This window comes from Mastomys coucha, unplaced genomic scaffold (assembly GCF_008632895.1).
Source record: "Mastomys coucha isolate ucsf_1 unplaced genomic scaffold, UCSF_Mcou_1 pScaffold15, whole genome shotgun sequence".
NCBI classification, from domain to species: Eukaryota; Metazoa; Chordata; class Mammalia; order Rodentia; family Muridae; genus Mastomys; species Mastomys coucha.
In genome coordinates this window covers 167,575,449-167,587,703 of record NW_022196897.1, presented here as the reverse complement: position 1 = coordinate 167,587,703, position 12,255 = coordinate 167,575,449, and the positions used below count along the sequence as shown (strand labels likewise).

General features: G+C 48.3%; 1 protein-coding gene across 6 annotated transcripts in view; it reads right to left on the bottom strand.

The window, feature by feature from the left end:
• Positions 1 to 5,776: 5,776 nt before the first annotated feature.
• Positions 5,777 to 12,255, bottom strand: part of Col20a1 (collagen type XX alpha 1 chain) — a 34,637-nt gene continuing 28,158 nt past the window's right edge. For 3 of the 6 annotated variants that reach the window (XM_031373019.1, XM_031373014.1, XM_031373017.1), the window contains 10 exons: positions 10,396 to 10,491; positions 10,268 to 10,321; positions 10,115 to 10,168; positions 9,639 to 9,692; positions 8,688 to 8,759; positions 8,042 to 8,077; positions 7,895 to 7,961; positions 7,653 to 7,820; positions 7,205 to 7,282; positions 6,011 to 6,232 (listed from right to left, as the gene is read on the bottom strand). In XM_031373019.1, coding sequence (XP_031228879.1) covers positions 7,209 to 7,282; positions 7,653 to 7,820; positions 7,895 to 7,961; positions 8,042 to 8,077; positions 8,688 to 8,759; positions 9,639 to 9,692; positions 10,115 to 10,168; positions 10,268 to 10,321; positions 10,396 to 10,491 — 675 coding nt within the window. In that variant the 3' untranslated portion in view covers positions 6,011 to 6,232; positions 7,205 to 7,208. Of the gene's footprint in view, positions 6,233 to 7,204; positions 7,283 to 7,652; positions 7,821 to 7,894; positions 7,962 to 8,041; positions 8,078 to 8,687; positions 8,760 to 9,638; positions 9,693 to 10,114; positions 10,169 to 10,267; positions 10,322 to 10,395; positions 10,492 to 12,255 lie in introns of all 6 variants that reach the window. The other 3 variants (XM_031373018.1, XM_031373016.1, XM_031373015.1) reach the window with 2 other exon arrangements.

Below are 12,255 nucleotides of genomic sequence, written 5' to 3'. Positions count from 1 at the left end.
TCAAGATAACCCTGATGGTGAAATTTGTGCCAGAACCTGGGAGCCAAGGGGAACACAAGCCCCGGCGCTGAAGGAGCAGAGAACACCCGTCAGATGTGTGTTCTGCCATCATGGTGCATACATAGCTCCAACCACAAGAAATGCAGACAACAGTAGAGATCAGGGCAGTCAGATGTGTGTTCTACCATCATGCTGCATACGTAGCTCCAACCACAAGAAATGCAGACAACAGTAGAGATCAGGGTGAGGCCACAGTGACATGAAACAGGACTGCTGTGCTGTTCTCTTTAGGATCAGGAAAACTGAAATGGCTGGGATGTTCCTGACAGGATATCCCCTCCCCCACACACACCCAGGAGCCAGAAGAGGGAAATGAAGCACCATGTTCTCTCCATTCCCAATCAGCCAGCCTTTGTCTGCTTCCGTGTTGATATCTGGTCAAATGAAGTTCAAGCAGGGCAGAATACTTGATCTTAGGCGTTTGAACCTGTGAGCTTTAAAGAACAGAGACTGTGTGGCCTCAGCCTCTCCGATATGTAGGCATTATCTCCCCAAAGCTCCCAGTCCTCCCATTCTACCCCACCCCATTGGACAGCATCAACTCAAATGTGAGTCTTGGAGACCAGTTCAGCTAGCCATCATATGTCTGGGATCCCATATTGGACTCTGCAATGTCTGGCTTCTTTTGCTTGTGTGGCCAGGCTCATCTGCAGTGTTGTGTGCAATAGACTCATTGCTGTTGTGTGCTTGTTGGTTCTTAGTTGCTGTTTCTGTCTGAATAAACTGAGTCGTGGTGTCTCCCCCATCAGCATGTGGCCCTGTCTTCATTTCCAGGTGTCAGTCAAGGTGCTGCTGAGCACCTGTGTTCATCTCTGTGGGCTTGTGTTGCCATTTCTCTTTGTGTTAGTAACGTTTCTTTGCTTTCTGTATGCTATGATGTCTTGACATGTTGGGGGGCCTGTCAAACTCAAGACTGCTGTTTCTACAGATGGCCAATTTCTAGTGCTCAGCTTGCTTGGAGCCTACCCATCTTCATGGCTGATGAGCCATCTACAATATTCCTTACAAAACTTACACCAGAGTCATCCGCACGACAACTCGAGGCTCTTTTGTAGCCCAGAGCCTGAGGAAGTGTCCAGAATATCACAGGATATTTCCTCTATGTACCCTGAGCCCCTCACAGAAACCCCTGTGAAGGTGGGGCCACCTTGTTCCCTCACATACCTTCTACCTATTGATGGACCTGGTATCTCCTACTCCTGGCATGACATCTCGGTAATTGCAACTGACACCCATCCTGTAATGCCATCAACCTCCCAGGGAGTTCCTTGTCTCCCTGGTAAACTAAGATCTAGGTACAGAACCCTGGAGTCCATCCCACACAACTAATTCATCCTACAGGTTGGAAGTGACCTTACTGTTGCCATAGCTCTCGGGCTCTGGTGCTTTTCCACAAAAACAAAAAACAAAAAAACAAAAACTGAGAATCCACTGCTTTATACTCTGGGTCTCCTGCCACCCATAGAAATTAAGATGTATTGGTACAAAGTCACTAGCTGGTCCTGGAATTGTCCTGACCTTTTGGGGGAAAACCTGTAGATCCCTGGTATGTGTCCATCATGTGCACATGGGGTTTTTTAAAAAGCTATATGAGAACATTCCTGGCTCCTGCTGCTTTATTCTAGTCTCTTCTATTTCAGTCTGTAGAAAAATGCCAGTTGCAACTCCCCAAATTGATTTGCTGCTGACCCACAGCTGGAAGCACACTGCTCAGGACACAATACCAAGGGGAAGGGTAGAATTATCAGGCCCTGGAGTTTGTGTTGGGATTTAGAGGATTCAAAGCACTTTCCACTCAGATATGCTGTTTACACTTGTTGTTTGCAGGTAGGAATTTCCATTACTTTAATCCTGCCTGACATTTCTTGCTATTTGCTGGCCTCACAGCTGACGTGCAGATAGAATGCACAGACCGTCAGCAAACCTACATACACTTTCTTTCTTATTGTAATTGCCTATGTCACCAGTACCCAGAAGCTGTCACTCTCCACTGTGTGTCCACTTCTGCATCTAGTTTATATGGGTTCCATACTGTGGGCTATACTGCTGTGCCTGGCTTTCCTCAGCCTGGGAGTCATCTGTTTACGCTGATGGATAGTTTACCATGATGATGATGAGCTGCCAGTTCTCATGTGCTTACTGTGTGCCTACTATGTCATTTATTCACCCATTTTCTTTGCAATAGATGTTTGGGTGGTCCCAGGTTGTCATTGTATGAGAAGTGCTGCTGTGGAGGGGTTATGGCGTTCATACCAGCTTTTCATCCTAACACCGAGAGGAAGAGGCTTGAGAATGAAGGGTTCAAGGCCACCCTCAATTACATTTTGAGTTTGAGGCCAGACTGAGCAATGTAAGACTTTGTCTTGAACAAACCACCAATAACAGCAAAGACAAACCTGGGGCTGGGAGGTGGCACAGTGGGTAAAGTGTTTGCCATGTAACCATAAAGACGTGTGTTCAGATCCCCAGCACCCATATAAACCAACCTGGGGCTGGGAGGTGGCACAGTGGGTGAAGTGTTTGCCGTGTAACCATAAAGACGTGTGTTGAGATCCCCAGCACCCATATAAAAACTGAGAATGGTGCCGACTATCTATAACTCCTTAAACATTTTCTGCAATTCCTCTCAGACAAGTAGGTTCCCAGGGCTTGCTGGTTAGTCAGTCTAGCCAAACTGGCTAGATCCAATTTCAGTGAGTAACCATATCTCAAAAAAAATCGGGTGGGAAGCAATAGACATCAACTTTCTGCCTCCACAAACCACATATATCACACACAAATACACACACACACACACACACACACACACACACGATCACCACCACCACACACATACACACATACACCATAACACACACACATACACACCACACACACATACTCCATCAACACACACATCACCACACACACACACACACACATTACATACACATACATACACACACCATCACCACCACACATACCCCATCACTACACACATACATACACACCATCACCACACACATACTCCATCACCACACACACCACCACCACCACCACACATACACATACACACACATCACACACACACCATCACTACCACACACACATACACACACATCACACACATGCCATCACACACACACATACACACACATCACACACATGCCATCACACACACACATACACTACATATACACACAGTATCACACACATACACATATATACACATCATCACCACACATATACACACACACACACACACACACACCATCACTATCACCACATACACACACATGCACACCATCACTACACACACACACAATAATTATAGTAATTTTAAAACATTATCTACATGTTTCTATTGGAAAAATATACAAGGCTAGAGAAGACTTGAACACCATCGTTGTCTGCTGGCCTGGCTAACATTTCTAGAACCTTCTCTCAAACAGCAGGAAGCATGCGTATTCTTTTCAAATGTACATGGGACAGTGGCCACGATAGACCATGTGCAAGGCCTGAAAGCAAGTGTGATGAAATCCACTACTGGGTTAGCAGAGTATTTTCCTGACTAGTGAAGAATCAACTAGAACACCATGTCTGTTTCAGAGGAATTCACAGAGTATGTCTTTCCATCAGTGAAACGTATTTACAATAATTTCTGCCACACTAGGAGATTTATTGTTTAATATGTCCTAAACCCTCCACAGGGGAAAGCCTGATCTAATCAGCCACTCTGGACATTTGCTCTTTTGGTTCTTATTCTAGAAGCTGCTCCTTTCTTATAGCAAACACTTGTAAAACAAAGCCTTCTGTATTGATTGGAAACACCACTGTGCCTCCACCTCTCGAGAACAAGACACCCTGCTGCCTTTGGCACTAGCTCATTAGAATAATCTAGAGTGGTCTTGTTTTAGACTACTGCTGTGTGACTGCCTAAGGCAGAGGGAGGCTGCCGTCAGTCTGCTCACACCATTCCCAGTCCTTTGTAGAGGTCTCCATGAGTACCTGGAAGTGTCACGGTCCTTAGAACATCCTTTGCCCTCATCCTGAATATGAGTGAGCTGTTTCCCCTCTGCCCTGACTGCTGCCTCAGAGTTTGTCTGGTAGTTTGGGCTGTAGGTCCTCCCAGCAAGGATTTCTTAATGAGTGTTCCCACTGTCTTTACCACATGTGATGCTAAGGACATATTTCACAATCCACCTATTGACTCTCATAGCTCTGTCATCAGTCTGAGATCTGAGATCTTTCTCTGATGTTCCAATCTTCAAAGCTTTGTTACCTCAGGATACCAGTGCTCCATTTATTACTGCCTCTCTCCTCTAGGCCTCATCACAAGGCTGCTGTCAACAAGTTCCCTATATCTCCCCCGACTCAGCCTCCTGGACATTGCTCTCCTCTGATCCTGCAGCTTGCTGATGGCTTCCACAGTGTTTTCAGGCTCATGTCTCCTGCTGACTTTGTTTCCCAGTTTCTTTTCCACATACCATCCTTCAAGCTGGCCTCCCTTCATTTATTCCTGTTATTTTGAGCTTTGTGTTATTAATATCCTTCCCTGCCTCCATGGTGTATTGTAAGTTTTAAAAATTAATAGACCAAAGAAAACACAAATTCCTCCTCATCTGATACAGACTGTTCATTTGTCTCAGTGTGTTTACCTTGGATGTTTCCTTTTCTTTGCATGCCCTAAGCCTGCATAACAATGCTATTCATGATTAGACTGTGAATGTACATCCATGTACATGTGTATATGTGTTTTAGAATGCATATATGTGTGTGCATAAGTCCAGAAGGAAACTATTCATCATCTTATAACAACTTCTTGAGGATGCACAACTGTGTAAACACATGCATATATGCAGTGACACATGTACACATAGACATGCATGCACATATGGAAACACATGCAATCACATGTACAGGGAAACTCTTATGTGTGCAGCAATACATACAGAGGCATGTGTCCGTAGACATGCTTATAGAGACAGACATGTATACAGGCATTAATACACATATGTACCTGTGTGTCCACATATGCACACACATTGAGTTGTGGTAGACTGTTTCTTTAGTCAGTGTCAGACATCTCTTGTCCCTTGTCAAAACTTCTACAGCTCCCCAAGTGATGTGGGTTCCCTCTTTGTTTCTGGACTTTTCATGCTTAGCTACACAAATGGGAGCAATGGGCCAATTACTTAATATTTGTTGAAAGAGGAAATAGAAATCCCTGACTCTTAGCTGGGCCAGGATTGGGAATGCAGGTGTCATGAATTCGTGTCATTCCAGACCTCATCTGGCACAGACAAGGTAGGTAAGGCAGGAAGACTCACATGATCTTCTGAGGATGGTGACAGACCCAGGGCTAAGGTGGGGTCAGGAGACAACCTTGCTCTGAGACACTGAAGATAAGGGGCCATTTTAAAGTGACATCCCCATGCTGGGAGCCAAATACAGAGGCTGAGGGGAATGGAGGTGATCTGGACTCCTTGGACAGGGGAAGGGGTGGGCCAGGACAGAAGCACAAGGGACAGAAAGAGACAGTAGGTTTGAAGTGAGGGCCCTGTTCTGAGGGAGAGACAGTCAGGAACAGAACCCTGGGAAAAGCCTGACAGACATGACAGCATGTGCAGAGGCCCAGGAGTAGCCATAGCAGACACCTTGCTGAGCTCTACAATTGGCAAGAGGTCTGGATGGTTTTACCCATAGAATGACAAGGATTCCTTAGAAATGAAAGTCGTGTCCAGGTTTGTGCCTTAGTGGGGTAAACATGAGCAGTGAATGACCAGGTAGTCATCTGCTGCCTTGGGTAAAGGATGAGAAGTCAGCACAGCATCCAAACTGAGTCCTGGTGAGGTCCAGAGGAAGGAGCCTGGGCTTTGAGGAGGCCCAAGAATCCTGGAGAGTTTTGAGTGAGAAGGTGGTGTGAGTGGTGGAGACAGCTCCCAGCAAGTGATCAGACACCTCACATGAGCTGACGAGCAAGTAGAAGTTTATCTGAACCTAGAAGTGTTACAAAGCAGGGGCTTGAGGAGGAGTGCCACCCTCCTCCCTTCCAACTCCTGCCACCTCAGGGTCTTCCTTTGGGTTTTCTTCTCTGCCCCTCCAACACACAGTTGTTCTTAGTGTTGAGACAAAATTATGGACGATGGTGCTGGGGAAGGACAGGGTGATTTGAAGTGGCAGAGGGAAGGTCCTGGCAAGAGAGAAGGGCAGACATAGCTGGACTGCAGTCTAGGAGCCCATGGCCCAGCCTCCTGACACACTGAGCTCAGGCTTCCCCAAAGTGAAAGAAGCTGAGGTCTCCAAACCCCAGCCTTTGTTGTGACAGGAAACACAACAGAACCTTGAGTTGTGCTCTGGTCTCAGAAGCAGAGACAAGGCTGTACTCAAGCAGGACTCTAGTTTGTCCATAGGTGGCTCTCTATTCCTGCTACTTACTTTCTGTCACATACACCCCTGAGCCCCTGTGCCTGCTGAGTCTGCTCCCACATGCCTCCAGCTCCATCGTCTACTTGAGGACAATGTTTTTGCACCCATCTGTGCTCACCTGTGCCACCTGAATCCACCTGAGCCATCTGTGCCACCAGAACCCACCTGTGTCACCTGTACTCACCTGTTCTTATGTTCAAAGAGCTCACTTGGATTTATCTATACTCACACCCCACCTGTGTTCATTACACCCTAACCACACTTGCACCTAGAAACACCTCCTCAGCACATCCTGAGAATGGGAAGAGGTCATCTGGTGCTGCACCCTGTCCACCTACTTTCAAGTCTATCACCCACACTCAGAACCTCCCGAGTGCTCTCTCAGATCTCAGGCGCTCTTGCCTGGCCAGGTGTTCACTGGAATGCATACCTGAGGTCCACTCTCTGTAAGCACCCCTTCCATTATAGGGCTTCTCCAAGATCTGTGGGCACCCACACTCCCGCAGCTCAAACCTCTCCTCCACCTTGTGGCTCCTCACAGTTGCAGGCCTAACCAGGGTCTGCAGGACAACCAGCTTCACAAGCACCAGCTCCACCCCACTCTCGAGGGCAGGGCCTCTTCTCAGCTGGAGACAGCACCATCTCCCACTCTATCACCGTTCGGCCCATGCAGGTCTCCTCCCCTCCAGCTATCCCTTTTCCTTGCCCCATAGGTGGAACAATGACAGAAATTCACCTGTTCACTCCAGGGGTTCTGGGGTCTGCACCTCCAGCAGTTTAGGGTTTCTTGTGTGGCTGATAGCCACGGGCTCACCTGAGAGGAAAGGGGACATTCCAGGACTGGGGATGTAGCAGCTTCAGCTTCTTGTTCTCTGACCTGTCTGCCAGGAAGGCTGGGTCCTCTTGGGATGAGCACGAGGCTCAACCCTTGGCCAAAGACTAAGCACTCAAGACACTACCACATCAGGTCTTTGAATGCCAAGTAAGTACCTTAGTATGGGTTCATCAGCCAGAGTAGAGACTTTACAACTTCTAAATGAGGTGTTCATTAAGACATTTCTTGGGTAAAGGGACTGACAAGGAGGAACACACACACAACATACACACACGAACACCCATGTGTGTGCAGGGAACCAGCCACTTGTTACCTCTAGAATCCCTTCCAAGAGCAGGAAGCCTGATACCTTGGTCCTCAGGGTGGAGGATATGTCCCCAGTCTCCAGGAAGTAGAGCCTCTTTGTGTAATCCAGGATCTATAGATCTGGGTCTGCCTAGCTTGGCTGTCTCTGCCATGAAGGGCATTGGGGGACGGGCATTCTCATGGAGGAAGGAATTCAGCTTCAGCACATGTGCTGGGGAAGGAGACATCAGATGGGGCCCAGCCTCACCAACAAGGATAAGGCTGGGCAGGGTGGGTTTCACTCACTCCGTATGGCTGACTCGCAGGCCTGGCTCACTAGCTGGAAGATTGTGGCAAGGGACTGTGGCTCTCCCTAGAAGGAGGACATGATTTGGGAACCCATGACAGGTGCCACAAGGGAGTCCCAATCTCCAGATTATGGGCCTCACCCACCTTCTCTCCTCGTTCACCTTTGGACCCTGGTAGACCCTGTAGCAGGAAGTAAAGAGAAAAAGTTGTCAGTGTAGAGTCAAGGAGTTGCAGACATGGCAACATGTGGAAGACTTGACTCTACATGGGTTGATGTGGTGGCAAGTTCCAGAAGTGTATGCCCTCAGTTCCAGCCCAGAATGAGCAAGTGAAGCTGGACATCCACAGCAGAGACAGTTCCAAGTGGTTCTGGGAGTGATCTGCAAAGAGCCTCTCCCCAGCTGTGCATTTTGTGCCGGGGAGTATTGGCGAAGCTCCCAAACAGCTAAAACACTACCTAAAGAACAGACCCTCCCTTGGTCCAGAGGCAGGCCTGAGCCAAGAAAGCCACATCATCCTGCTTCTCCTTCCACTATGCTCTCACTATGGAGCCCCTTTCAGGGACCTAAGCTGCTGAAACCCTATTCCTCTTGACTAAAGACTAAAGGTGACCTTCTAAGGAGCTGGATCCCCATGAGTCAACTGCTGCCTCCTTCCAATTCTGTGCCCCATGGAAGCCCTGGGAAGCTCTGAACAGGTAGATTTTCAATCAGGGAGCTCCTGAATCTGAGCCTGTACACTCCCTGTTGCTTGGCTGCCTTGTTGGAGGTGTGTGTGAGGGGGTACTTACTGTGGGACCCACAGCTCCTGGGGGTCCTCGCTCCCCATTGGTGCCCCTGGCCCCTGCCAAGCCCTGGAACCCCTGAAAATGCAGATATTAGAGTTTGAGCCCCAAGGAGCCTGTTCCTTTGTCCTGGCTTGATATCCACAGTCCCAGTGCCCAGCAAGGTTAATTCTAGCTGCTTTCCAGCCTTGCCCTCCTCCCTAGCATGCTCCAAGTCCTGTTCCCAAACCAGTGTCCATAGAAGACCATTAATCTTCATCCAGCACCCAGGGAAGACCTTTCCAGACTCCCCCGTACCCAGCATCCAGGACAAAACCCTACCTATGCTCAGTACTCAGTCTCACTCTGCATCCAGGTTAGATTATCTGTCCTTCACCCAACACTGAAATGCTCCCTGCTAGGTTCTGGGTACTCTGACAGAAACAATGGGATTCCCCCAGACCCAGAGGGTAGTCCTTGCAGCATATCCTGGTGATTCTCAGCTGCTGGTCTAGGGCACCCTCTCAAAGGTTCACTGGGTACAGAGTTCACAGTGAAGACCCTCTGAGATTGAAGAAAGAAAGTCTTCTTAGGGTGAGGAAATCCCAGCCTTCCTGCAGGTCATAGGCTGCCTTTGATGTCCCAGCTGCTGGAGACTCTGACAGCCAGTCTAAAAACCTAAGAGGTCCAGTTGGGAGACCTGGTACCCCTGCACTGTAGAGTTAGGGTACAGGTATGATCGGGCCTGCACAAGGTCTCCTTTCCATAGGAACCTCTTCTAGGGGCAAAGGGGCTTTTCTGGGGTAGAGTAGGGATGCTCCAGTGTATAGACATTTGGATGCCCAGCAGAGCCCTGTGGGAGGCTGCAGTGGAAACAGTTCCTTCCTCTACAGTGGTCTGGCAAGTGGTGTTCAGTGCCTTTCTCCCAAACTACCTGCCAACTTCCAGGGAGCCTTGGGGATTCTGGTCAGAGCCTACCCTGGGGCCAGGTGGTCCAGGCTGGCCAGCAGGTCCCTCCAGTCCTCTCATTCCCTGGTGAGCAGAGAAGGGCAAATTGAGACAGGGGCTTATATCAGCCTATGCTTTCCACAGTGATCACCCCAACACCCCCTGACAGACTTCTTGTTGGCATTCTCTTCTGCCAATTTGATGCCCTTTGGGTCCAGGCTAGTACTACCCCAAGAAGGTGACCTACCCTGGTAAGGTGGGATGTACAGCTTGTCCCAGCTCTGATTAGAGTAGCTACCTCCCTTCACCCCACCTTGGGGTAGCAGCATTTACCCTCAGTGTGGGCTGAGAGAGCTTTCTTCCTAGCCAGGCCTTAGGAAGTAAGATGGAGCCTCAGGTGGAGAAGCAGGCTTCTCTACTTCTTCACTCCCTGTAGCCTCTGTCTCCAAGACTCTACCTGAGTCCACTCTTTCCCACTCACCACCCACTGTGCCTGGAGCCAGTACCTTTGGTCCCTGTAGGCCAGTTTTCCCAGTGATGCCTTGCTGGCCAGGGAGGCCCTGTGAGGGAACAGAGATAGTCCACCAGGCAGAGCCAATGTCATAGGCAAAGGAGGGTCCTGCCTATGCCCTCGCCCTGCCATGGCCCTGCCACATTACCTGCAAGCCTGGGAGTCCGTGGTTCCCCTTCTCTCCTTTGGCTCCTGGTGGCCCCTGGAGGGGAAGATGGGCTGAGAGGTAGGGAACAAAGACGAAAGGGAAGAAGATGTGTGCAGAGCAGTACCTACCATGGGTCCCTGGACTGTACGGCCCTGGGTCCCTGGTGACCCCTGCTGACCTCCAGGGCCTTCAGGTCCTGTTTGTCCAGGTGGGCCTGGCTCTCCCTGGAGACACAAGGAAGGATTGAGAAGGTACACCCTCTGTCCCTTCTTAGTCACCCCATGCCCTTGGCACTCTGTCTGACACCTTATACCTACCCTGAGTGGATCCTTACAGGACGTTATCTGTATGGAATAATCAGCCCCCAGTCACATATCCAGAGCCATAAAGAAGCCAAAACAGATCCAGGATTTGAATCTAATTCCACCACCCAATCCTGGTTCTCCTATTCTGCTCTGGTTCCAAAGGGGTTTGGAGAGAGAATGTGCACAGAAATCACCAAGAAGAGTTTACTGGGCTGATACATGGACTGATACACGGGGAAGAAAGCGGTATCTCCTTAAACCCCAAACACCAACCTCAGTTCTCACAAGCTCTGAGGGATGGGTGACACCAGATGTTTAAACTGAGACTAGGGGAAAACACTTCCAAACTTTTTTTTTTAAATTAAGCAAATCAATGCTCCAAACACGATACGGCAAACTGCTCAGTCTTATTAATGCACAACTATAAATAAAACACTAGCATGAAGAACACTGTCACATGCTGAACAGTGATGAGGACTACCACCATGCTGGCTTCCTAATGACTCGAGAGTACTTAGCATGTGGGGAACCAGCAAAATTAATAGCTGGTAGCTTTGGGAAGAAAATTGTCTGATTGTGTCCATAATCACTGAACACATGATACATTTGTTTAATGTATGTTTTATTTGTTTTTCAAATTTCAAATAAGTTAAGATTAAAGGAATTTTGTTGTCACATAAAGATGAGTGGTTAAGTGTCCGAATCAGCTGTGTATTAATGAAGCCAAAGGGAAGACAAAGACCCTCTGTATTACCACATGACACCATGTGACAGAGCTCTATCTGTTCGCTAACATCACTAGGCAAGAAAAAGAAAACAGAGTTATAAACATTGGGCAGGAGAAGGAAAATTAACTACGTACATGATTTCATGTAAATCTGAAATACATGGAAGTAAACTGATCACAAATACGTTAAATAAGAAAGCTAGATACAGCCCGGCGGTGGTGGCAAACACCTTTAATCCCAGCAATTGGGAGGCAGAGGCAGGCAGATTTCTGAGTTCAAGGCCAGCCTGGTCTACAGAGTGAGTTCTAGGACAGCCAGGGCTATACAGAGAAACCCTGTCTCGAAAAAAAAAAGAAAGAAAGAAAAAGAGAAAAAAAGAAAGGGAAAAGAAAAAAAAGAAAGCTAGATACAAGGCTAGCCCTCAGTACCACTTCTTTCTGAGTACAGCTATAACCTGAACTTGATCCCAATAAAAACAACTGTATTTCCCAGTCTAAGTGGATAAGTGAGTTCTATAGTCCAAAGTGAATAAGCAAGGAGACCCAGACTTGGCTGGCAAGATTGCTTGGTGGGTAGAGGCGTTTACTGCACTAGCCTGGAGACATGGGTTCAATCCCTGGAACTCACATAAAGGTAGAATAGAGTGGTCCCATGACCTGCACATGCATACATACAACCTGTTGTGGGTTGAATCTGCCCATGTTTAAGTTGTAGGCATGGAGGGCCAGTAGACAGGAATGGTTTGGCCAGGCTGGGCTCATAGCCTGGTAGACAAGCCAGCAGGGAGAGGTACAGTTAGACGAAGGTAGTACTGACTAGGAGGGCTGAATCCTCAAGAGATGGACTAGAGTCTGGATTTTCAAGGAGGAGAGATGGCTTTTTCCACCTTACAACATCAAGGTGGGGATGAAACCAGTGTGTGCTGGCCTGAGAGACCTAGAAGTCCCAGAGAAAC